Source organism: Somniosus microcephalus, chromosome 17, assembly GCF_052327205.1.
Source record: "Somniosus microcephalus isolate GS21.2 chromosome 17, FLI_Smic_1.0, whole genome shotgun sequence".
NCBI classification, from domain to species: domain Eukaryota; kingdom Metazoa; phylum Chordata; class Chondrichthyes; order Squaliformes; family Somniosidae; genus Somniosus; species Somniosus microcephalus.
Window position 1 is genome coordinate 63,603,679 of NC_141003.1, and position 25,951 is coordinate 63,629,629.

Genomic DNA, 25,951 nt, shown 5'->3' on the forward strand with positions numbered 1-25,951 from the left:
TAATTCCTTCGTCTAGATCATTAATATATATCGTACCACAGGGATCAGTGCTAGGACCCCAGCTATTCACAATATATATTAATGATACAAGTCATAGGGCTAGAAATGGGTACCTTAGCACCTCCGGGGGCGCTAACGGGGCACAAACGACTTTTCGCCCGGGCGTGATGCCACTAACGACTCCCGCTAAATTCAGTGGGAGTTTAGCAGTGACAGTAACCGGTAGCGCCCTGTTTTCGGCCCGCCTGTAAAATTGGCCCGCGCCCCCTGAATCTGCGCCGGGTGATGGCAGCCATCGATTCAGGGGCGGGAACGGAGCGGCAGGAGACTTGCGGAGTGTTAAGTAAAGGGGAGGTGGTGGGCAGGGGGAAAAAAAAAATCGTCCGACTTACTTGTGGCGGCCCGTTGCGCCTTTGAACACCTACAGCAATCCACACTCGCCACAACCCAGCCTGCTCGGCCAATCCAAGTCCTCTGCTCCACTCCCCACTTACAGATCAAGCTTCATTTTCCCATCACTGTTGAAACCTTCCACTCTACTTCGCTGCTGACATGCACTGTGAGCAACCCCACTTTACATCAACTAGTATATAAATAAAAAACAGTGCATGTCTGTACATTTCCTGTCTGTCATATTGTAGGAACGGAGGTTCCTATCAAAAAGACTGAGTTCGACCCAGGTAATTAAATTAATGAACTTTAATGAAAACAAACGAGTTTAAACTGGAAACTGCTAGGACACATCAATAACAGGTCTATTCTCCTTGAGGGCTCTACGAGGACTGATCCCCTGATCAGGAGAGTCACGTCATCACGTTCTTCCCGCCATTGGGGCATCATGTGACTAACGGCATGACGTCATCACGTGCTGTAATGGTAACTGGCATTGTACAGTCAAACAGTGTAATTAAAGGTACAGGCACAGACAGTAACGACATTGCTGTTAAAGGAATTATGTACAACCGCTCTGAGTCCTTTGGTGGCTCCGCCACATGCGCCCCCCCCAAAATTGTCTTTAATAGAAAAGGTGAGGCGAGGAGGAGGCCTGATGAGCCTGTCCGATCGACTTTGATACCCTGGTAGAGGAAGTTGACGACCGGTGGACGCGTTGGCAGTCGGTGGCGGCTGAGCAGGTGCGGCGAGAGCAGATGGGTTGTCGGGCGGCTTTGGTCGGCCACGTTTGGGTGGTTGAGCAACTACGACAGGGTGGTCCAGGTCCAGGTGAGCCGGCTTCAAGCGGTCCACCGAGATGTGATCCGGTTTCCCTCCGACGTCGACCAAAAAGGATTTGTCCCCGGTTCGATGATGCGGAAAGGACCAGTGTAAGGAGGCTTGAGCGGATCCCGGTGAGCGTCGTGTCGGATGAAGACATACCCCGCAGTCTTCAGTCCCGGTGGCACGTAGGAGGTCTGCAAACCGTGATTGGATGTAGGGATCGGGGCAAAGCATCTGGCCGCTTCTTGGTAGCGAACGAGTTGCCGGGAGGCGGACCATGGCTCTGTGGGAGAAGGGAGGAAATCTCCTGGTACCCGGAGCGGCTGGCCATAGACGAGTTCAGCTGAAGACGATTGTAGATCATCTTTGGGCGCCGTACGGAGACCCAACAGGACCCATGGGAGTCTGTCCACCCATCCTGCGCCTTGACGACTGGCCCGAAGAGAGGCTTTAAGCGACCTGTAGAATCTCTCACAAAGGCCGTTTGCCTGCGGATGATAGGCGGTGGTGCGATGAAGCTTGGTACCGAGCCCCTGAGCCACAGCATTCCAAAGATCCAAGGAAAATTGTGGCCCGTGGTCAGAGGAGATGTCCACCGGTACTCCGAAACGGGCGACCCAACAGGAGATGAAAGCTCTAGCGACGTCAGCCGACGTGGTGGAAACCAAAGGAATTGCCTCTGGCCACCTAGTGGTGCGGTCCACTATGGTGAGGAGATGAGTATAACCCTGAGAAGGCGGAAGTGGCCCCACGAGGTCCACATGCACGTGGTCAAAACGACGCTCCGGAACAGTAAACGCAGCTACTGGAGCCTTGACATGACACTGGACTTTGGCCTTCTGGCATACGACGCAGGTATTAGCCCAGTCATGGACATCGACGTGCATCCCCTTCCAGACGAACTTGGCTAACATAAGCCGTTGTGAGGCCTTCATCCCTGGGTGCGACAACCCATGTATGGCATCAAAAACCCTCCGGCGCCATGCGACTGGCACTATGGGACGAGGAACGCCCATGGAAACATCGCAAAGGAGCATGGCACCTGCGTCCTGGAAGACGACGTCGGTCACTTGGAAGCTGGAGGGAACGGTTCGATATGATTGGACCTCCGAATCCGAAACCTGATCTTTCGCCATGAGGGCGTAGTCGATACCCAGGTGCACCGCGTGGACCATTGCACGGGAGAGGCGATCTGCCACCAGGTTGTCCTTACCAGACACATGTTGAATGTCCGTAGTAAATTCGGAAATGAACGTCAAGTGACGTTGTTGACGAGCAGACCACGGTTCGGTGGTCTTGGCCATGGCGAACGTAAGGGGTTTGTGGTCGACAAAAGCCGTGAAAGGGCGCCCCTCCAATAAAAACCGGAAATAGCAAATGGCGAGGAAAAGGGCCAGTAGTTCCCTATCGAAGGTGCTGTACTTTTTTTCATTTGTTCGCAATTGACGGCTGAAAAACGCCAGCGGTTGCCACGTGCCGTTGACCCATTGTTCTTGCACCGCACCGATGGCGTAGTCTGACGCGTCAGTGGTAAGGGCGATAGTAGCACCTGGAAGTGGGTGTGCCAACATGGTTGCGTTGGCCAAAGTGTTCTTGGTGTCGCCGAATGCCTGGATCATTTCAGCTGTCCAGCTGATTTGGTCTTTACCGGACTTGCCCTTGAGGGCCCCGAACAAGGGTTGCATGAGTTGAGCCGCCTTGGGGACGAAACGGTGGTAGAAGTTGACCATCCCCAGGAACTCCTGCAAGGCCTTGACTGTCGACGGCCGCGGGAAAGAAGTAACCGCCTCAACCTTCGTCGCCAAAGGGATAGCGCCGTCCGATGTTATGCGGTGTTCCAGGAAGTCGATTTGTTGCAGGCCGAACTGGCACTTGGCCGGGTTGATGATTAAAACGTGTTGGCTGAGGCGCATAAAGAGGGAACGCAAATGGGAGATGTGCTCCTCCTTGCTGGCACTGGCGATGAGTATGTCGTCAAGGTAGACGAAAAGGAAACGCAGGTCCTGAAGAACGGAGTCCATTAAATGCTGGAACACCTGTGCTGCGTTCTTTAAGCCAAACGGCATCCGCAGGAACTCAGAGGCCAAAAGGGGTGATGACAGCGGTTTTCGGGACGTCTTGTGGGTGCACTGGAACCTGGTGATATCCACGGACTAGGTCGACTTTAGAGAAGATAGTATTTCCCACCAAGTGGGCCGAGAAGTCCTGGATATGCGGGATCGGGTACCGATCCGGAGTGGTGGCGTCATTGAGGCGTCGGTAGTCACCGCATGGCCGCCAGCCGCCGCCTGGTTTCGGCACGATGTGGAGAGGCGAAAACCAGGGACTGTTCGATCGCCTAATGATGCCAAGCCGCTCCATTGTGGCGAACTCCGCCTTCGCAGCTGCAAGCTTGCCGAGTTCGCGCCTTCTAGCCCGCGCATAAACCAGGGAACCAGTAGTGGTGATGTGATGTTCAACACCATGTTTCATCGCTGAAGAGGAGAAGGTGGGCCTTGTCAGCTCCGGAAACTCCCCGAGGAGCCGCGTGAAGTCATCTGGAGGAGGAAAAGCACAGGCAATGGAACGCGCCACGGAGGTACCGTGGAAGCACGGGATCGAGTGGAAGGTGGCCGCGTTGATCAGCCGGCGGTGTCATACATCGACTAGCAGGCTGTTGGCACACAGAAAATCTGCCCCTAGGATAGGCTGTGAGACTGTAGCCGTGACGAAATCCCAAAAGAAGCGCTGACCGCTGAAACAGACTTCGACCCGCCGCTTTCGGAACGTTCGAATAGCTGCGCCATTAGCTGCTACAAGGGAAAAACCGAGGTTCCCAGTCTGCGTGTCAAGCTTCGACGCAGGTAGAATGCTACACTGCACCCCGGTGTCACAAAGGAAATGGCGGCCTGAGAGGGAATCGGTGATATAGAGGAGATTCCCCGTAGAATCAACGGCCATTGCCACCGCGGAACGCCCGTTAGATTTGGTCATCCGTCGCCAGGGACGCCGCCTGCGCCTTTTTTTTTTGGCGAAAAACTGCAGGGGGAACGGCAGAATCGTGCTTTCGCGCCAAAATGGGTGTGGTAGGAGCACCAGCCCGCTGTAGGAGAAAGCGGGACCGCGTCTGTGGGGGGTGGGCGCCTCGTGGCCGCGCAGCACTGCTGGGTAACCGTGAAAATCTTATCGGCTTTGGCCGCAAGCTTGGCGCAGTCAGTAATGTCGGAGCTGGCCAGGGCAGCCTGAACCTGTTCAGGCAGTTGAGTGAGGAAAAGCTCCCGGAAGATGAAACATTCCGGTTCAGCATCCATGAGCATTTGGCTCATGAGCTCAGACGGTTTGGAGTCCCCGAGGCCGGGCAGCGTGATGAGCCGGCGAGCACGCTCTGACTTTGATAGCCCGAAAACCTAAAGCAACCGCGTCTTAATTGCATCATACTTGCTGTCAGTAGGAGGACTACCGATGAGGCTGATGATCCAGGATGCAGTTGCGCTGTCGAGGGCGGAGACCACATAATAATAACGGGTCTGATCCGCGTTTGTTCCGAATGGCGAACTGGGCTTCAGCCTGGATGAACCAGGCGTCTGGTTGTTGCTCCCAGAACTGTGGCAGTTTCAGCGTGACGGCATTCATGTCCATGTTGAATCTTCCACGAAAATCGTTTGTAGAAGTCGGGGTCACCAATGTAGGAACGGAGGTTCCTATCAAAAAGACTGAATTTGACTCAGGTAATTAAATTAATGAACTTTAATGAAAACAAACGAGTTTAAACTGGAAACTGCTAGGACACATCAATAACAGGTCTATTCTCCTTGAGGGCTCCACGAGGACTGATCCCCTGATCAGGAGAGTCACGTCATCACGTTCTTCCCGCCGTTGGGGCATCACGTGACTAACGGCATGACGTCATCACGTGCTGTAAAGGTAACTGGCATTGTACAGTCAAACAGTGTAATTAAAGGTACAGGCACAGACAGTAACGACATTGCTGTTAAAGGAATTATGTACAACCGCTCTGAGTCCTTTGGTGGCTCCGCCACAGTATCACACTTCCTGTGTCACACTTCCTCATGAGCAATTTTTAAATCTGATCTGTACACAAGTTTATTAATTTTTATGAAAAAAGAAGCATCATGATGAACAACATCGGGCAGGAATTAAAACCCTAAATTATGGGTAAAAGTATAATTTATAACAGAATAAGCTCATGAAAAATTAATCAATTATACATAAAATTCTTATCATTGCTCATTTACTCTCCTCTAACGTGTTCGAAGTCCTTAGTAAACATTTTCTCTGCGTTCCCAACTCCTATCCCTCTCCCTCATCCCTTTGTCGCCTATTCCTCTCATTCTCCATAAATCATGAGACCAGGTTATAGTCCAACAGCTTTATTTGAGATCACAAGCTTTCGGAGCGCTGCTGACAGACACGAAGGAGCAGCGCTCCGAAAGCGTGTGATCTCAAATAAAGCTGCTGGACTATAACCTGGTGTTGTGTGACTTCTCACATTTGTCCACCCCAGTCCAACACCGGCATCTCCACATCATCCATAAATCATACCACGACTGTGGTGTATGTAACCGTTCCACCTTAAGAGAACTATTTTAAGAGATGCACTACTTTATCTTGGCTGCTGTATACTGTAATACCGGTGGTGACCACATATAAGTGCTGTGTAATGATTTATTGGGCAGTTCAGCCTGACCTCCGACTAGTAAAGACCTGTTGAATTTACTCTTCTGGTCTGTGTGCAGTGATTCTTATTAACAATAACTAGAACACACAGACTTAACAACGACCAGAAGCAGACTCCCACCAACTGAAAGCAAAATCTTTTTGCTGTTTAATTTCACCTCGCCCCACCCCTTTCTATTCTGTAGAAAATTAACTTTTTCTTAAACTGATTGCTGACACTGTTTTGTTGGAACATTAAACCCAGTTAAACATTGAAACTAACCAGACAACAACTTGTGAATTTTTTTCCTGAGATCTTCTGTCTCTTCTTTTTGATCCGACAACACTCGGTGACTGCAAGAAGATGCCACTTCTTCCCTGATCACCTTTCCTTTTATAGCTGTCATGTTCTGATATTTCTTTCAGTTTCAATCTTGGACACTCCCTTCCTGAGTTTCTTTCCTTTTAATTGTCATCTAGCAATTTCCAATCAGTCTTGGTATTGTTTTTTAACCTTCAACTCTGGTTTGCCTCTTTGTAGCTGATGCTGTGCATAATACATACAAAAAAAGACTTTGACAGTGGAAGTGACATTGAAAATTACTAAATCACTGGTTCAGCCTCAGCTGGAGTACTGTGTCCAATTCTGGGCACCACACATTAGGGAGGATGTCAAGCCCTTGGAGAGGGTGCAGAGGAGATTTACTAGAATGGTACCAGGGATGAGGAACTTCAGTTATGTGGAGAGACTAGAGAAGCTGGGATAACAACAGAAAATGCTGGAAAAACTCAGCAGGCCAGGCAGCATCCATGGAGAGAGAAACAGAGTTAACGGTTCCGGTCGAAGACCTTTCGCCAGAACTGGGGTTCGAGAGAAGCTGGGGTTACTCTCCTTAGAGCAGAGAAGGTTAAGGGGAGATTTAATAGATGTGTTCAAAATTATGGGGGGTTTTGATATAGTAAATAGGGAGAAACTGTTTCCACTGGCAGGAGGGTCAGGAGCCAGTGGACACAGATTTAAGGTAATTGGCAAAAGAATCAGAAGGGAGATGAAAATTGTTTTTATGCAGAGTCGTTGTGATCTGGAATGCACTGTCTGAAAGGGTGGTAGAAGCAGATTCAATAGTAACTTTCAAAAGGAATTGAATAAATTCTTGAAGTGAAAACCATTCCTGGGCTATAGGGAAAGGGCCGAGGAGTGGGACTAAGTGGACAGCTCTTTCAACGAGCCAGCACAGGCACAATGGGCCAAATGGCCTCCTATGCTGTATGATTCTATGAAAAGTAATTTGTATGTAGGGATGTATGACCGACAGCACGCACACTGGACGTGCTGCACCTATATACTATTAACAGCCGCGAGTGCTCGCAACATTCTGATGTCATTGAGCCAAAGGTGACACTGTGCACAACACTTTATGTGACTCACTAATGTTATGTGAGGACCTGCAGCATCCTGCTCCTCCCCGTCCCCACATTCAGAAACACTAGGCATTGTCAAATATTTAATATCCCAACTATTTTAGTAAGCTCTAAAAAATTCTCCTATTTAAAGAAAGAAAGAGCTTGCAGGAACAGAGACCTGGTAGTTTAAAAATTTTTTTTTATGGGATCTGGGCGCCGCTGGCAATGCCAGCATTTATTGCCCATCTCTAGTTCACATTACAAATCTTTTAAGGTGGCAGGACATAGGGTAGTGGTTATGTTACTTGACTAATAATTCAGTAGAACAAATCTCATGGCGGGAGTTTGTGAATTTGAATTCAGTTTTTAAAAAAAAACACCCAACAATCTGGGGAAAAATTACCAGACTGTAGGATTTCTTTTCACTCTTTTTCAGATTACAAAAGGTCAAGGATCAAGCGAGACCCTGTAGTTATTTTCTAACTTCAGTGAATTTATTTTAACATACAGACACTTATATTTACCAGAAAGTAGTAGCTTCTCATAGAATCGCTTTTTAGCGAGTACAACTCAAGACCGAAGGATTGATCAAGATTAAGAAGGTTCCTCTCCCGAGCCGTCTTGTCCTGTTGTCGCGTACGCTTCTCCTGAAAACACGTGCAGAATGAGCTGTTTTATATGTTTTCTGTCCAATCTGCTGTTGAACATAATACCATATTTGCAAGGGCTGTGGATGTTCAGTCATTGAGTATATTCAACACTGAGATAGATAGTCGTTTGGACACTATGGGAATAGAGTGGGAAAGTGGAGTTGATGTAGAAGATCAGCCTTGATCTTCTTGAATGGCGGAGCAGGCTCGATGGGCTTTATGGACGTGGGACCTTTTACTACGTTAAAGGTGCTATATAAACCTTCTCAAGGGCAACTAGGGATGGGCAATAAATACTGGCATTGCCAGCGACGCCCTGATCCCATAAACAAATTTTAAAAAGCAAGTTGTTGTTTAAGTTACGCATAAATAAGATGCGCTTTTGTTGACTGACCTTTCACTTTCTGTTTCTCTGAACAGCGAATTACAAGACATACGAGGCAGATAGATTAGTTCACCGGAATGTACCGGCCTATTCCATCGCTCTGCGAACGGTCGGGTTCAAAGCGAATGACAGCCCAGGTACAGTAATGGGCGCTCAGAGCTTTTAACACAACCTTTAATATTGAACACAAATTATCAGTCTATTGTATTTCTGCTCTCTGGTTGGTGGATGCCAACAATGAAGCCCATTTTCTGCAATTTGATTGGTCCTGCAGTTGAATTTAATGCTGAAGAAATAGTTTTTGACAACCTCTTAAAGGGATGGGACTTAAAGCCGAGCCTTTTGGAGATAAAAAGTGTAGTGTATGTACCTTTAAGAGAGAACTACTTTTACAGCTCCTGTATACTGTAGTACTGGCAGTGACCACACCTGTATATAAGCCTTGAGCATGCCTCTGTACCCCCAGTCTTGAGACTACCCTACTCCAGTAAATACCTGTTGATTGTTAAGTTACAGCATCCGTGTGGTTATTGAAAAACATCAGACTCTCCGAATCAAGGATCTAACAGTGGCGACGAGTGTCGATTTGAATCTACCTGCAACTCTGCATTTCCCTTCGAGGATTCGCTCCGGGAGGGCGGTGGAAGAAAGTCGAGGCCAGCAGCACAGGCGTCGACCACGAGCAACCGCTCAGTCGTCCGACAGAGTGAACATCGCAGGAGAGGCTGTGGAGAGCCAGGCTTGGTTCCCCAGCCACGACGATCAGCAACAGACTGACAAAAGGGACAGTGCAGGCCCTTCCCGGACAGCGGCGGCTGGAGCCGACCGACGGCGGAGAAAAAGCCGAGCAGCGTCGACGGGGTAAGATAGAGGGTGAAGCGCACAGGGCGCAGCCAGGGGTTGAAAACTGAGTGGCGTCGAGGAAAAACAAAACGGGGAGAGAGAGAGGGTAAAGCAGCAGCCGGGTTCAGGACCGAGCGGCGGAAACGGGAAAGGCGCACAGGAAAAAAAAAAAAAAACGCGCAGAGCACAGCCAGGGCTCAAGGGCTGAACAGTGTCCGCAGGGAGAGCGCGGGAGGCGCCATTTTTAGAAGCCGCAGCGGAGAAGAAGGGCGAGCGCGGGAAGAAAGGAAAGCGCGGGAGATGCCATTTTGTGCCAGCGGAGAAGAAGGGAAAGTGCGGGAGACGCCATTTTTGACAGTTAAATCACACCCAGGGATGCCGAAGAGTGGCAGTATCTCTACGTTCGACAATGAAGTCAAAGATTGGCCGACATATGTGGAACGTATTGAGGTGTACTGCAGGGCGAATGAAGTGCCAGATGCTAGGAAAGCACTGGTTTTGTTAAATTCCATGAGTGCAAAAACTTATGGGTTACTGCGAAACCTAATAACCCCAGAGAAGCCTGTGAACAAGAATTTTGAAAGCATAGTAGAAATCCTACAGGACCACTTAAACCCCACACCGCTGCTGATAGCAGAACGATTTAAGTTCCATAAAAGGAACCAATACAAAGACGAAAGCAATGCTGAGTACTTAAAGGAACTGCGCAAGCTATCAAAACACTGCCAGTTTGGAGTGGGACTAGCAGATACGTTAAGGGACAAGTTTGTGTGTGGGCTGCAAAGTGAAGGAACCCAGAAACGGCTTCTATCAGAAAAGGATCTTACGCTGGACAAGGCTTTCAGTATGGCAGTATCACACTAAGCAGCCGCAAGGGGTGCTGCAGAGATACAACAGAGACCGCAAGAATATGGCACCAATGAAATGTCCTATTGAACAGGGAAGTGTTATCGCTGCGGCAGAACAACACACGACCAGAAGGATTGTTGGTTCAAGGACCAAGTGTGCAGACAGTGTGGAAAAGCAGGACACATAGCAAGAGTCTGCAGGTCTGGGAAGAAAACCAACAGCAAGAAATCTCCACAGGAGAAGTACAAAAAGGTACACAAGGTGATGGACAGTAGTTCAGATGAACAGAAAAGTGACACAGACTCCGGAAGCAAGGAGCTAGGTTGTCTGAAACTACATAAGGTAACCAAAATGGAGGATCACCAGACTATCTGGGTTACACTCAAGATAGACGGAGTCCAAGTGAAAATGGAATAGAACACAGGATCAGCCCTAACAGTCATAAACCAAAGGGATTACGGTGGGGTTACGGGGATAGAGTGGGATATGTGTTGGTGTAGGGGTTACGGGGATCGGGTGGGATATGTGTTGGTGCAGGCTCGATGGGCCGAAATGGCCTCTATCTGCACTGTGGGGTTTCTGTGATTCTGTGTGATTCTGTGGCTACAAACGGCTATTTTCACATATACCCTTGAAAGCTACAGAGATTGTCTTGAAGACGTACACGGGGCAAAAAGTCTACCCCAAAGGAAAAATAAGGGTGAAAGTGATATACAAAGGCCAGGAAATACCTAAAATGGACCTATATGTATTGCCAGATGGAGGACCACCACTGCTAGGACGTGAATGGATCCGGAAGATACAATTAGACTGGCATTCCATACAGGCACTGAAGGTTGAGGCCAAAAAGGATGACGACGTCACACCTGGACGACTGTCAAAAATGCTAACTGACGCAAAAGAAGTGTTCCAGGAGGGACTCGGAACACTAAAAGGCATAACAGCAACGATTAAAATAGAGGAAAATGCAAGCCCAAAGTTTCTTAAGGCCAGACCAGTGCCTTATGCAATCAGACCAGCTGTCGAAGCAGAGCTGGAAGGGTTGGAACGTTCAGGAGTACTGTCCAAAGTAGACTGGAGCGAGTGGGCTACACCCATCGTTCCTGTAATGAAGAGGTTGTTGAGTAATACGCCTGGGGAACCAAAGAAGGTCCGCATCTCTGGGGATTTTAAGGTGACACTGAACCCGGTCCTTCACACGGTACAATATCCGCTTCCACGAATTGAGGATATTTTCGCCTCGCTATCTGGAGGTAAGCGCTTCACCAAAATTGATCTAGCCCAGGCGTACTTGCAAATGGAGGTAGAAGAAGCCTCGAAACAATACCTTACGATCAACACTCATAAAGGTCTCTATCAATACAACGGGCTGGTGTTCGGGGTAGCATCGGCTCCGGCTATTTGGCAAAGGGCGATGGATCAAGTCCTGCAAGGGATTCCAGGGACCCAGTGTTATTTGGACGACATCCTGGTCTCGGGCGAAAATGACAGTGATCACCTTGCCAACTTGGAGAAGGTGCTCACCAGATTAAAGGAATATGGGCTACGAGCTAATCGCCACAAGTGCGAGTTTTTCCAGAAGCAGATCTCGTATTGTGGCCACGTCATCGATGAAGAGGGGTTACATAAGTCCCCTGAAAAGATTGAGGCAGTAGTCAAGGCTCCAGCACCGGAAAATGTGTCACAACTGAGGTCGTTCCTCGGGCTGGTAAACTACTACCATAAGTTCTTACCAAATTTGTCCACGGTATTACACCCACTGAACACCCTACTGCAAACAGGGGTACCATGGAAGTGGAATGACGAACGTAGACGAGCTTTCCAGAAGTGTAAAGAATTGATCACATCAAAAGAGGTGTTGGCCCATTTCAACCCAGCACTACCAATTCGTTTGGCATGTGATGCATCACCCTATGGTATTGGAGCGGTGCTGTCGCACAAATTCCCAGACGGGTTGGAGAGGCCAGTAGCCTTTGCGTCTCGGTCACTAACCTCAGCCGAGCGCAACTACGCCCAGATTGACAGGGAGGCCCTCAGCCTAGTATGGGGAGTAAAAAAATTCAACCACTATCTGCATGGGCAGAAGTTCACCTTGCTGACTGACCACCAACCACTTGTCTCCATCTTTAATCCTAAGAAGGGCGTTTCAGTGATGACTGCACAACGGTTACAAAGATGGTCCCTGTTTCTAGGGGCGAATCAATATGAAATAGAACATAAAGGCCCGAAACAGCATGGAAACGCTGATGGGCTATCGCGCCTGCCACTGCCTACTGTGGAGGAAGCACCAGCAGTGGACCCTATCGAGATATTTTATTCGTCAATAATTGAACGATTGCCAGTAACGAACGCGGATATACAGAAGGAGACCCGCAATGATCCAACGCTGTCTCGGGTATATGATTTGACAGTGAGGGGATGGCCAACACATGGCGACTCACTGTTGCCAGCATTCTCATCCAGAAGGGAACAACTGTCAGTATGCCAGGGGACAGTGATGTGTGGATCCAGAGTGGTGATTCCACCCAAGTTAAGGGAGAGAGTGCTAAATGAGCTTCATGAAGGTCATCTGGGGGGAGTGAAAATGAAAAGCCTTGCTAGGGCTTATGTGTGGTGGCCGGGAATCGATCAACAAATCGAAGACCTAACCAAGAGCTGCTCAGGATGCCAGAAGGTCCAAAATGCACCACCACATGCCCCTCTACACCCATGGGAGTGGCCCTCCTCTCCATGGCAACGGGTGCATATTGATTTCGCTGGTCCATTCATGGACTCAATGTTCTTAATAGCAGTGGATGCTCATTCGAAATGGCCTGAGGTGATAAAAATGTCCTCAACCACTACAGAGAAAACGATTGCAGTCCTACGGACCATATTTGCCAGGAACGGCTTGCCAGAGCAGATTTGCTCTGATAATGGACCACAGTTTGTGTACGAAGAGTTTCGAAAACTTGAGAAGGAATGGGGTAAGGCATTACACATCCGCCCCGTATCATCCAGCCACAAATGGATTGGCTGAGAGGTTCGTACAAACCTTTAAGAAGGCAATAAAGGCCATGTGCGACGATGAAATTCCACTACAGCATAAGGTGGATAATTTCTTATTAGCCTACCGAAACGCGACACATGCAGTTACCAACCAGACCCCGGCCATGATGTTCTTTAACCGAAGGTTGAGATCTCGTCTGGACTTGCTCAGACCAAATGTGCGAAGAAATGTTGAGGATAGACAATTCCAGCACATCAATGAGAAGCCGATAAGGAGCTTCAACGTAGGACAACCAGTCTTGGCCCGTGACTACCGAACAGAGAAATGGCAACCCGGAATGATATGCACAAGGCAGGGGCCATTAATGTACACAGTGGATGTCAGGGAGAACATTGTGAGACGCCACGTCGATCAGATCTTAGCGTCACAGGAACGAGTCAACCCCATGTCTCGCGTACCTGGGGATGAACCCGACATACCGGTAGCATCTACCTCTGAACCAGTAGCAGTGGAAACCGATGAACTAACCGACGAAAAGGGGCCAGAATCGCCTCCGCATCAAGAACAAGAACCTCAGGAAAGGCGCTATCCCGAAAGGATCAGGAAGCCGCCCCAAAGACTGAATCTATAAATGGACTATTGTTGTTTAATGTACATGTTAAAGTGTTAATTGTTATTTGAATATTATGGGTACTGCTAATCTAAAAGGGGAGGAATTGTAGTGTATGTACCTTTTTAAGAGGGAACTACTTTTACAGCTCCTGTATACTGTAGTACCGGCAGTGACCACACCTGTATATAAGCCTTGAGCATGCCTCTGTACCCCCAGTCTTGAGACTACCCTACTCCAGTAAATACCTGTTGATTGTTAAGTTACAGCATCCGTGTGGTTATTGAAAAACATCATACTCTCCGAATCACGGATCTAACAAAAAGCACCAAATTTAAAAGGTGAACGATGTCTTAAATTTTTCACAAGGCTGGCTGTGTCCTTGCACATGTCTGTGAACAAGACATTGTGTAAGGAATTCATTTTCATCCTTGTCTTGTTCAAATTTATGGGGATGAGAGTCCCTCATTTTGGTTTCAGGACTCCCGGTCACTCAGTCTCGCTCCCGTCACTCAGTCTCGCTCCCGCAGTCCCGGTCACTCGGCCTCGCTCCCCGTCACTCGGACTCGCCCTCTCGGTCCGACTGCCATTTTAGCTCCGGTCCAAGTGGGAGGGGAATCTGGGACCGGAAGAGGCCCGAACAGGTACGTTTATTTTTTTAACCCGGGAGCAGGTGTGTCCTCTAGACCCCACGTGGAAAGCTTAGGCCTCCCCTCCCGACTGATACCCCCACCCCGCGACTTACCTTCTTGCCAACGAGCCCCCGCTTCCCGCCCGTTCGTGCGGGGTCAGCGGACCAGTATCGTGGAGTTAAAATCACCTGAGCCTCACGCTGCCGAGGTTGTGCGCATTTGGCACTTGCCCTGCTCCCCTCGCCTGCCCCAATCCACTCCCCCTCTGTCGTTACCCCACTGTCTGAGCTACTCTGCCTCCGACAGGTATCCATGACAATTAAACACACACATGCATGTGTGCTCTGAGCCCAACTCCCCATTGGCCCCACGACCCAGTTCAAAGAGGGAATCTCACCACGTGAACAAACCCCTTTTAAGGAGGTGCCCTCACTGCTGCCCCACTTTTAAAGGAGAGGTCTCCAGGCTCGAACCATTTTTAATCACTGTCCGATTTTAAAGGGGACCTGGTAATAAAGGAGGCTCCCTGCTGAAAGTCCGGCCGTACTCGGGGTGAACTTTGGTGGAGAGACTGGAGAAGCAGGGGTGGTTCGCCTTCGAGCAGAGCAGAGGAGGTGAAGGGGAGATTTGATAGAGGTGTTTGTTGTGTCTTCTTGTGTTCTTATTGCTATATATAATAAGACACTTTTAACTTATTTTAGTTTACAGCTTTTACTCAGTGCTTTCATGATGTTGCTGCCGCATGGTGCGGAGTGGTACAAGATGTCCGACCTTGCACTGTGCACTGCCTGACACCAGTGTGCCACATAGCAGTATAAATGCACTAACCAAAGTAGTTCCATATAACAATGTAACAAGTAGTTCCATTTAACGACGTGATAACATAACGATGTAACATCCCTCTTTCTCAAAACACTAAAACATGAAATTTAATTTAATTAAAAAACATATATCTAAACTATTATTATCAAATACAAAGAATCGTGAGTTTTCTTTTCTTATTCGCGATATCGCTCAGGTGGTTGGATGTTGTCCCTCCATCTTGTGGATTTGGTGGTGACCACTCCTCTCTGCGGTGTTTTGGTGTGTTCCGCTCTTCTTGTTGCTGTCGCACTTGGAGTTGGAATGTGCATGCTCGTGGTTGTTTGATTTGTGGTGCTTGTTTCTGGCATTGTACTGCTTGTAGTAGCTGGTGTTGTCAATGTTGCTGATGTTGTCTGCTGCCTAACCAGTTCAGGTGAAGGTCTGATGTGGAGTCTGTTCCGTCTGTATTGGTTACCAGGTTCGGTCTCTACGAAGTAGGATCTTGGAGTATCAGCTTTTCCAATGACCTTGGCTGGATTCCAGGTTTTCAACACCGGGTCTTGCACATGTACTGATTGCCCATTCAGCAATTCTGGTAGCATCTTTGCATGTTTGTCATAATATTTGCTCCCTACGACTTGTGCTTCTGCCAGCTTCTGTCTGAAATCCTCCTGGTCCTGGGGAGGATGTATTTTTGCTGGTAGGGTAGTCTTAAACTTCCTCCCATTCAGCAATTCTGCAGGTGATTTCATGTCTGCTTTCAGTGGTGTTGATCTGAGTGATAGGAGGGCAAGGTCTTGGTCTTCCCCCATCTCACTACTTTTGATGAGAGTTCTCTTGACAGTCTGGATCTGTCTTTCGATGAATCCGTGTCCCCTTGGGAAATGTGGGGATGAGGTTACTATTTTGAACCCATACTTTTCTGCCAGAGCTCTGAATTCACTCGATGTGAACTGGGTTCCATTGTCACAGATTACCTTTTCCGGGATTCCTTGTTCAGCAAACAAGCTCTTTGCAATTCTGGTGGTAGTTGTGGCTCTCAAGTCTTTCATCCTTCTCACAAAAGGAAACTTGGAATAGTAATCTGCCACTATGAGATACCATTCTTGATTGCACATGAAGAGATCTGCCCCAACAGTGTGCCATGGCCTTGACGGTATTTCACTAGGTATCATCTCCTCTTTCTGTTGTGCATTTCTGTATTTCTGGCATATACCACATGCAGAAACCATCTGTTCGATATTTTTGTACATGCCTATCCAGTATACAGCTGATCTGGCTCTCAGCTTGCATTTCTCCATTCCCATGTGGCCTTCATGCATTAGATGGAGAAGTTCTGTCTGCATCGTCTTTGGCACGATGATCCTCGATCCAGCAAGGAGAATACCGTCTTCTACTGCAATATCGTTTCTAATCGTCCAGTATTGACGAATTGTCGCCTGTACCTGCTGGATTCTCTCCGGCCACCCCTGTATCCCTTGTTGTGTGAGTAGTTGCAATTCCTCATCTTTGCTAGTCTCATCTCTGATTTGACTGAGCTTTGTAGGGGTAACACTCACTAGGTGGTGAATTTTTACTGTTCGACCCTCCACCTCGTGTTTCTCATATGGTGACAATCGAGACAACGCATCTGCTAGCACCATTTCCTTTCCTGGCTTATATTTAAGCGTGAAGTCATAGCTTTGGAGCCTTAGAAGTCGTCTTTGCAGTCTTGCAGGTGCTTTGCACAGATTCTTCTTATAGATCTGTTCTAGTGGATGATGGTCACTCTCTATTGTAAACTGCCTTCCATACAGGTATGTATGGAATTTCTCGCAGCCATACACTACTGCTAATAGTTCTCTTTCTATGTTGGCGTATCTCGTCTCGGCTGACGTCAAGGCCTTTGATGCGAAAGCTATTGGCTTTCCTTCCTGCACAAGAGCTGCCCCTAGTCCTCTGGTAGAAGCGTCTACTTGCAGGGTGACTGGTTTTCTTCTGTCATAATATGACAGACTTGTTTCTTTGCACAACAGTTCTTTAAGCTGTTTGAAATTCCTTTCGTGTGATTCAGACCACTGGTATTCGCCGTCTTCTTTCATTAGCTCTCTGAGATTTGTTGTATGTTCCGACATGTGTGGGATGAAAGAACTCATGTATTGGATCAAGCCGAGGTAACTCCTCAGCTCTTTTTTATCTTTGGGTGGTTTCATTTGAGCAATCGCCGCAATCTTCTCAGGATTTGGCTTGACTCCCTCTGGTGTGTAAATCATACCGAAGAATTGGCATTCCTTGACTTTAACTATGCACTTATCGGCATTTAACTTGATGCCAGCCTTCCTGGTACGCTCCATGGCCTCATGTAGGTGCATATCATGGTCTCTTTCATCTGCTCCATAGATCTGAATATCATCAGCTATTCCTATAGCTCCTCCACAGCCTCTATATGTCTCGTCTACTTTCTGTTCAAAGATACCTTGACTGACCTTTAACCCAAATGGTAGCCGCAGGAATTTGTGACGCCCAAATGGTGTGTTGAATGTTGTCAGTGTTGTTGATTCCTCATCCAGCTTCACGTTCCAATATCCATTTCTGGCATCTAGTTTTGAGAAAACCTTGGCTCCTGCCAGTGATGGCGTAATCTCCTCTAGCATTGGGGTGGGATAGTGGTCCCTCTTAGGGGTCCAAACATATTCTGAGACGCCCGTTTGGCTCTTCTCGTACCACAATTGAGTTTACCCAGTCTGTGGGTTCAGTGACCTTTACGATCACTCCCTTTTTTGCCATCTTCTTTAGCTCTCTTTCAAGCTTTGTCTTCAGCTCGATGGGTACTTTTCGTGGAGCATGGATAACGGGCTTTACCTCTGGATCGATGGTGATGTGGTATTGGAAATCTCCGAAACATCCCACTGTATCATCGAAACATTCCGGATACATGTCTATCAAGTCTTTTTTACTCTTGATCTGTGGGCAGTTCTCCAGTGGGGTGTTGCTGTCTATCCTCAGTGATGTTTCCGTCAGCTCATGATTCACTGAGATCAATCTCAACTTCTCACAGCTGTTTAATCCCAGGATCGCTGGCCCCTCAGTGTCGGTGACATAGAACATGCAGTTGATGTTCTTTCTTTTATGTGTCCCTTTGACAAAGGTTATTCCGAGTTGTTTAATCTCACTCCCCCCATATGCTGTCAGCGTGACATTACTTGCCTTTTAAACAACCACTTTTCGGGTAGCCATCTTCTCTCAAGTTTTCGGGAAAGATCTGCTGGTACAGTCTCAATGGGAGATGTTGCTCTGAGCCCCTGTGTCTAGCTTCAACTTTAAGTTGATGGTTGTGGGCTGACCTTTGATCCTCTTTTCGACTTGGATGATGGTGTGCAATTCTCTCCTCGGAGTATTTTCCGCTCTGGACATCTTGTGAAGCTGTACCTTTATGGTTCCGATGTTTAGTGTATTGTCATGACCATAATCATCATCATCCTGCTCATCCGTGGCATGGATATTGTGTTCCTTTCTCTGGTTCTGCTGTCTGCCTTTGTTTTTGATGTATGTTCCTTCTTTCTTCGTTCTACACCTCTTTTCCCAGTGGTTTAGTTTGCCACATGCATTGCAGCTTGTTCCATATGTTGGACATTTCCTCTTGTCTGTATAATCGTGCGGTCTTCCACAGTTTCTGCACATGTTTCTCCCGTTGTCATGTGCATACCTTTCTGTGTTGTACTTTTCTCTCACTATATCCACTCTGTTGTCCGTCTCAGAAGCTGTCCGCATGTCAGCCGTTTGAGAAATCAGCGTTCTCATTTGCTGTTTCATGGCTTCATGAGCTCTCGCAGTATCTACAGCCTCTGTTAATTCGAGATTTTCATTTCCTATCAGGGCTTTTTGTACCTCTGCATGTGCTGACCCCCATATCAGCTGGTCCACAAGCCTTTCCTCCATTTCCTTAAATGCACACTTGCTGGCTTCATTTCTCAGCCTTGTTATGAAATTGTCAACTGTTTCACCGAGTTCTTGTCTTTAGACTCTGGAATTTGTATCTGTGTATATGGTGATTGGATTTAGGCTCTACATGGTTGCTGAATTTCCAAAGATTGCCGCAGGGTTTTCCTTTTCCTCTTCAGTCAAACTCCAGCTATTATACAAATCTAGTCCTTTTTCTCCTGTCCGCAACAGAATGTAACTAACCTTTTCCTCGTTGGCAGTATCCTTCAGGAAGCTTTTGAATGTAAGGTCACATTTCTGTTTGAACTTGCGGAATGCCTCTACTAAATCGTCGGCGTCCCAGTTCATGAGGGGTTGCATTTGCGCAGTCAGTGCAGCAGCAGCCGCCATCTTAGTTGCCCGTACGATTCACACTCAATCACCGCAGGCACCGGCACTCACGATCAGCTCATATATCCACTTTTCGTTTTATTCGTATTTCGTATAGTACAAGTTGTACTCACTTATACCGCTGCCACCATGTTGTGTCTCCTTGTGTTCTTATTGCTATATATAATACAGACACTTTTAACTCATTTTAGTTTACAGCTTTTACTCAGTGCTTTCATGATGTTGCTGCCGCATGGTGCGGAGTGATACAAGATGTCCGACCTTGCACTGTGCACTGCCTGACACAGTGTGCCACATAGCAGTATAAATGCACTAACCAAAGTAGTTCCATATAACAATGTAACAAGTAGTTCCATTTAACGATGTGATGACATAACGATGTAACAGTGTTCATAATCATGAGTTTTGCTAGAGTAAATAAGAAGAAACTATTTCCAGTGGGCAGAAGGGTCGGAAACCAGAGGACACAGATTTAAGATAATCGGCATACGGACCAGGGGGGAGATGAGAATGTTTTTCATGTGAGTTATGATCTGAAATGCACTGCCTGAAAGGGCGGTGGAAGCAGATACAATAGTAACTTTCAAAAGGGAATTGGATATATACTTGAAAAGGAAAAATGTACAGGGCTCTGGGGAAAAAGCAGGGACAATGGAATTAATTAGATAGCTCTTTCAGAGAACTGGTGCAGGTGCGATGGGCCGAATGGCCTTCCTCTGTGCTGCAAGATTCTATCTCTGAGAGGAAATGTGAGGCTCGGCCCTCTGGGTAGGCATCAGCTCTGCTCCTGGTGGTTGTTGCCTGATATCGAGGCCACCCGAGCTGGCCCAGCATGGAAACTGTGGGCCATGTGAATAGCTCAGCTCAGCTCAGCTCTGTCTCCTCTCTGCACTAGGACCTGCAAGGTACCAGGACGTGGCAGTGTTTGGGCCTAAAATCCCACACCTGAAAGCAGCACCTGCCTACTCCATGTCACAGAAAACTGCATTTGGTAGCATGCTGAGTAACATTGTGAAGGTAAGTGAATCCAAGCCTGGGACATGGGGTCAAGGCCTGTTTCATCTGGTATCTGGGCCTCGATCTTAACTCTCCCCGCCTGGTGGAAACTGGGCAAGGGCGATGTGGGAGGGAAACAGTTAAAATGGAGTGGGGGACTTGCACACTCCTTTCCCCACCCTACAATCTGGCCGGCTCCAGTGTTAAATGTCCCCAAGCCAGCGGGCTCCTCTTTAAATGTGCAGTTCGGGCTCCGATCTGTGATTTTAACCTCAGACCTGAGTGGGGAGAGAAGTGGTGGTTTCCTTCCCAGTCTAAACTTGCTGGGAACAGGAGCCAGTGCCAGAATAGGCCAGCAAGCTTCTTTTTTTTTCAGCTTTCCTTTTGGGCCAGGAGGAGCAGGAGTGGGACACCTTGGGTTTCAACTGTCCCGTGCTTTCCCTTTCCCTTCCCCTCCCACAGTCGTCTGCCTCCCTCCCCCTCCCCCGGCCCCGATCGCCTGACTGGCTGAGGGAGTGTGTTAGAGCTGCTATGCTCCTAAAGAGACGGTAAGCCAAGGCCCCGTCTGTTCAGGTGGATGTCAAAGATCCCACAGCACCATTTGAAGAGCAGGGAGCTCTCCCAGTGTCCCAGTCAACATTCTTCACTCAACCAACACCAACAAAAAACAGATTAACTGGTCGTTGCTGTTTGTGGGATTTCATTGTGCCTAAATTGGCTGCTAGATCTGGCTCCATAGCATTCATTGCATTTGTAATTCATTGCATGTAAAGCACTTTGAGATGTTTCTAAGAGATGCGATAAGGTCCCAAACCTGTGACCTCCACCACCTAGAAGGACAAGGGCAGCAGGCGCATGGGAACACCATCACCTCCAAGTTCCTCTCCAAGTCGCACACTATCCTGACTTGGATTTGTATCGCCATTCCTTCATCGTCGCTGGGTCAAAATCCTGGGACTCCTTACCTAACAACATTGTGCAGCACCTTCACCACACGGACAGCAGTGTCATAGAGTCATCGAGTCATAACGGCACAGAAGGAGGCCATTCAGCCCATCAAATCTGTGCCGGCTCTCTGTAGAGCAATCCAGTCAGTCCCATTTCCCCATAACCCTGCAAGTTTATTTCCCTCAAGTGCCTATCCAGTCTCCCCTTGAAAGCATTGAGTGTCTTCGCTTCTACCAGTTCCGTCGGCAGCGAATTCCAGGTCCTCACCACTCGCTACGTAAAAGTTTTTTCTCACATACCCTTTGTATCTCTTGCCTAAAACCATAAATCTGTGTCTCCTTGTCCTTGTACTATCAACTAATGGGAACAACCTTTCCCCGTCTAGCCTATCCAAACCCGTCATAATCTTGTACACCTCTATCAAATCACCCCTCAACCTCCTTTGCTCTAATGAAAACAAATCTAGCTTCTCCAACTTGTCCTTGTAGCTAAGATCCCCCATCCCCGGAACCATTCTGGTAAATCTCCTCTGCACCCTCTCAAGGGCCTTCACATCCTTCCTAAAGTGTGGTGACCAGAACTGGATGCAATACTCCAGTTGTGGCCTAACCAGCGCTTTATAAAGGTTCAGCATAACTTCTCTACTTTTGTACTCAATACCTCTATTTATGGAGCCCCAGATCCCATATGCTTTGTTAACCACTCTCTCCATATGTCCTGCCACCTTCAGGGACCTATGCACATTAACTCCCAGGTCCCTCTGTCCCTGCACACTCTTTAAAACTGTACCATTAAGTGTATATTGCCTCTCCCTGTTCCTTCTGCCAAAATGCATCACCTCACACTTCTCTGTATTAAATTCCATCTGCCCATTCTGCTAGCCTTTCTATGTCCTGTTGCAGTCAATTGATATCATTGTTTGCCACACCCCCAAGTTTGGTGTCATCGGCAAATTTAGAAATTCTGCTCTGTATTCCAATATCCAGGTCATTTATATACATCAAAAAAAGCAGTGGCCCCACTGTCTACCATCCTCCAGTCTGAAAAACAGCCATTTACCACAACTCGCTGTTTTCTGTCCTTAAGCCAATTCCTTATCCAAGCTGCCACTGACCCACCTATTCTATGAGCCTCAATTTTATTAACCAGCCTTTTATGTGGTACTTTGTCAAACGCCTTCCGAAAATCCATGTAGACAACATCCATTGCATTCCCTTCATCAATCCTCCCTGTTACTTCATCAAAAAATTAAATTAGATTAGCCAAACACAATCTTCCTTTTACAAACCCGTTTTGGCTTTCCTTAATTAGCTTAAACCTCTCCAACTGCCCGTTAAATTTTTCGTTGATTATTGTTTCTAAAACTTTACCCACCTTTGATGTTAAACTGACCAGCCTGTCGTTACTAGGATTGTCCTTACACCCTTTCTTGAACAATGGTGTCATATTTGCCACTTTCCAATCCTCAGGAACCTCCCCCGCATCTAGGGAATATTGGAAAATTATGGCAATCCTTCCGCTATCTCCTCCCCCAATTCCCTTAGCAACCTGGGATGCAAGCCATCTGGACCAGGAGACTTGTTCACGCTAAGTATACCCAGCCTTTCTAGTACATCCTGTCTATCAATTTTTACCCCTTCCATTGCTTCTACCTTTTCCACTTCTACCGATATTTTGTCAGCATCCACCTCCTTAGTAAACACCGATACAAAGTACTCATTGAGCATTCTAGCCTTGCCCTGTGCCTCTAAGCATATATATACTTCTTTGTCTCTAATAGGCCCCACCCCGCCTCTTACTACCCGCTTACTGTTTACATGCCAGTAGAAGATTTTTCGGTTCCCTTTTATGTTAATCACCATTCTACTCTCATTCTCTCTTTGCCAATCTTATTTTCATCTTCACATCCCCTCTCAACTTATTGTATTTGGTCTGGTTCTCCCTTGAAGAATTCACCTGACATGCATCATACACCCTCTTTTTGTTTCATCATCTTCTCTATCTCCCTCATCATCCAAGGAGCCCTTGCTTTGGTTCGCTTACCCTTCCCTCTTGTTGGAATGTACCTAGCCTGTACTTGGAACATCTCCTCCTTAAAGATCACCCATTGTTCTGTTACAGTTTTTCCTGTCAGTCTTTGGTTCCATTTTACCCTGGCTAGATCCTTTCGCATCCCATTGAAGTTAGCCCTATTCCAGTTTAGAAGTTCCACTCTAGATTGTTATTTGCTCCTCTCCATTGCTAATCTAAATCTTATGATACAATGATCACTTGTACCCAAGTGTTCTCCCACAGACACTTGGTCGACCTGGCCCACCTCATTCCCCAGCACCAGATCCAGCAATGCCTCCTTCCTAGTTGGGCCAAGAACATATTGGTCAAAGAAATTCTCCTGAACACATTTCAGAAATTCCTCCCCCTCCTTTCCCTTTACCCTAGCATTATCCCAATCGATATTTGGGTAATTAAAGTCCCCCAATATCACCACTCTATAGCTCTTGCATATCTCACGATTTCCCTGCAGATTTGCTCCTCTACCTCCCTCTCACTATTTGGAGGCCTATAGAATACCCCCAATAGCGTGATCATACCCTTTTTGCTCCTCAACTCTAACCAAATGGATTCTGTCCTTGTCCCCTCAAGAACATCCTCCCTTTCCAACACTACAATGTCTTCCTTAATCAGCACTGCCACCCCACCTCCCTTTATTCCTTCCCCATCTTTTCTGAACACCTTGTACCCTTGAATATTAAGTGCCCAGTCCTCACCGTTTTTAAGCCATGTTTCCGTTATTGCCACAACATCATATTGCCACACAGCTAATTGTGCTTGTAGCTCACCAACCTTATTCACCACACTTTGTGCGCTTACGTACATGCATTCTAAACCCATTTTTGAATTTTTTGTTGTCTTTCTTAGTCTGCTCCTATTTAATATGGTACTACTACCACCTCTAGTACTATCCAACACACTCACTCTTTTATGCACCTTATTCCTCTTTTCTGCTCCTATATGCTGGTGCCCACCCCCCTGCCAAGTTAGTTTAAACCCTCCCCAACAGCACTAACAAACTTCCCTGCGAGAATATTGGTCCCAGCTCTGTTGAGGTGTAACCCGTCCGGCTTGTACAGGTTCTACCTTCCCCAGAAATTGTCCCAATGCCTCAGGAATCTAAAGTCCTCCCTCCTGCACCATCTCTCCATCTTTTTTGTTTCATCATCTTCTCTATCTCCCTCGCCCATAGAGGAAAAAACTGTCCACATTTGGATACAAGTCAGCACTCCCATACAGACACGTGTAGAACCCGATCCTTTGCCCCAAAAATAATTCATCCAAAAACCTGACAGTCACCGATCTTCACCTGGAACATTACAAACCTACAGTCTACCAAAGTTCTCTGCTTTGTGTTCTGAGAGCCCACTGATGTCTTCGGTCTCTGCACTTCATCACTTCGCCACCAACCTGTCTGTGGGGCGCCTCTCCCCAGTACTGCTATGTTTAAAGGGCGACTCTCCTGACTGAATCCAGTCCCAGGCCTGTCTCTGATTTCAAATCAACACCAGAGGTCCGGGCCAGAGTTGGGCCCTGGCCCGGGCTGTGTCTGCCCCGCGCTGTGTCTGATTGCCTTTAATGTTTTTTTTTAACCTTTAATTGCAGACCCCAGGGCCATGTGCATATAAACACGTAAACACTGATGTGTTCAAAAACAGAGCACCTAAATACACCATAGTGGAACGCAATATGATTCCGGTAGACACTACAATGAAACCAGGACCTAATCGTTACAGGACAGAAGATGTAAGTAGGGATTCTGAATAGGAATCTATCATTTAATCTCATCCCCTCCCCACTGTGTTAGGTTGACCTCTCCTCAGGGATCAGTTGGTAAATGTGCCTCCAGTTTGAGATAAGTGGATCTGATTCCTGGGCTGCCCTTGTAATGCTTTGATCTGTACCTGCAATGCTTGAATTGAATTGTGTTCCTTTATAATATTTCTGTAATGTTAAATTCAGTTGGTTGTCTTAAAATGAACCCAAATTGACTGCCATAGTAACTCAGGATGTTAATTGGCTGTCAAAGGGAGGATCATTGTGTAGACTCTCCAGCATTTCGCACCATTCTGATGAAACGGTTCTTGAGTGACACTAATGGGACAATTTTAACTAGGGGCGATAATCGGGGTGTGGGGGGTTGAAGTGGGTGAAGAAGCATCCAGGCCCCCCAGAGTGTGAGTCCTAGGAGATTTTAACTCCCAGGCCTCATTCGAACGCCCCAAAACTGAGTCCCCACCTGAAGCTGTGCCATGTTGGGCTGGGGCAGGTTGGAAGGACCAGCTGGTCACATGCCTTCTTTGTGTGTTCATATGTAAATGCCGATCTTCTTGAGGTATATGGATTCTGAAGGGATTTTCTAAAGATGGGGTGAAGGGTTCAAATTGCAGGGGATGGGGTAAGCAGGGAAATTGAGGGGAACTTATTGAGCCAAAGGGTAATTGAGTCGTGGAATAAATAACCAAGTAAGGACATCGAAGTGGACGGTGCAAATTGGGTCAAAAGACAATTAGATGTGTTTCTGTATGGAGAAGGGATTGAGGGGTATAGTGAGTAGTTGGGTTGAGGGATGGATTGGAAACTGTACATTGCTGCCTTCACTTTTCT

General features: G+C 47.4%; 2 protein-coding genes across 3 annotated transcripts in view; one reads left to right on the plus strand and one right to left on the minus strand.

Moving 5' to 3' along the window:
- Positions 1 to 25,951, minus strand: part of guca1aa (guanylate cyclase activator 1Aa) — a 72,676-nt gene that overhangs the window by 18,505 nt on the left and 28,220 nt on the right. The window contains exon 4 of one of the 2 annotated variants that reach the window (XM_086010552.1): positions 4,981 to 5,110. The exons of the other annotated variant lie outside the window; for it this stretch is intronic. Within the exon in view, the coding sequence (XP_085866678.1) occupies positions 5,079 to 5,110 (32 nt within the window). The 3' untranslated portion in view covers positions 4,981 to 5,078. Of the gene's footprint in view, positions 1 to 4,980; positions 5,111 to 25,951 lie in introns of those variants that run through there. 2 annotated transcript variants of the gene reach the window in all.
- The window catches only part of cimap1b (ciliary microtubule associated protein 1B), a 41,097-nt gene that overhangs the window by 8,961 nt on the left and 6,185 nt on the right, over positions 1 to 25,951 (plus strand). Inside the window, exons 3-5 of the mRNA XM_086010548.1 lie at positions 8,346 to 8,447; positions 20,244 to 20,365; positions 24,950 to 25,090. Of these exons, the coding sequence (XP_085866674.1) occupies positions 8,346 to 8,447; positions 20,244 to 20,365; positions 24,950 to 25,090 (365 nt within the window). The remainder of the gene's footprint in view (positions 1 to 8,345; positions 8,448 to 20,243; positions 20,366 to 24,949; positions 25,091 to 25,951) is intronic.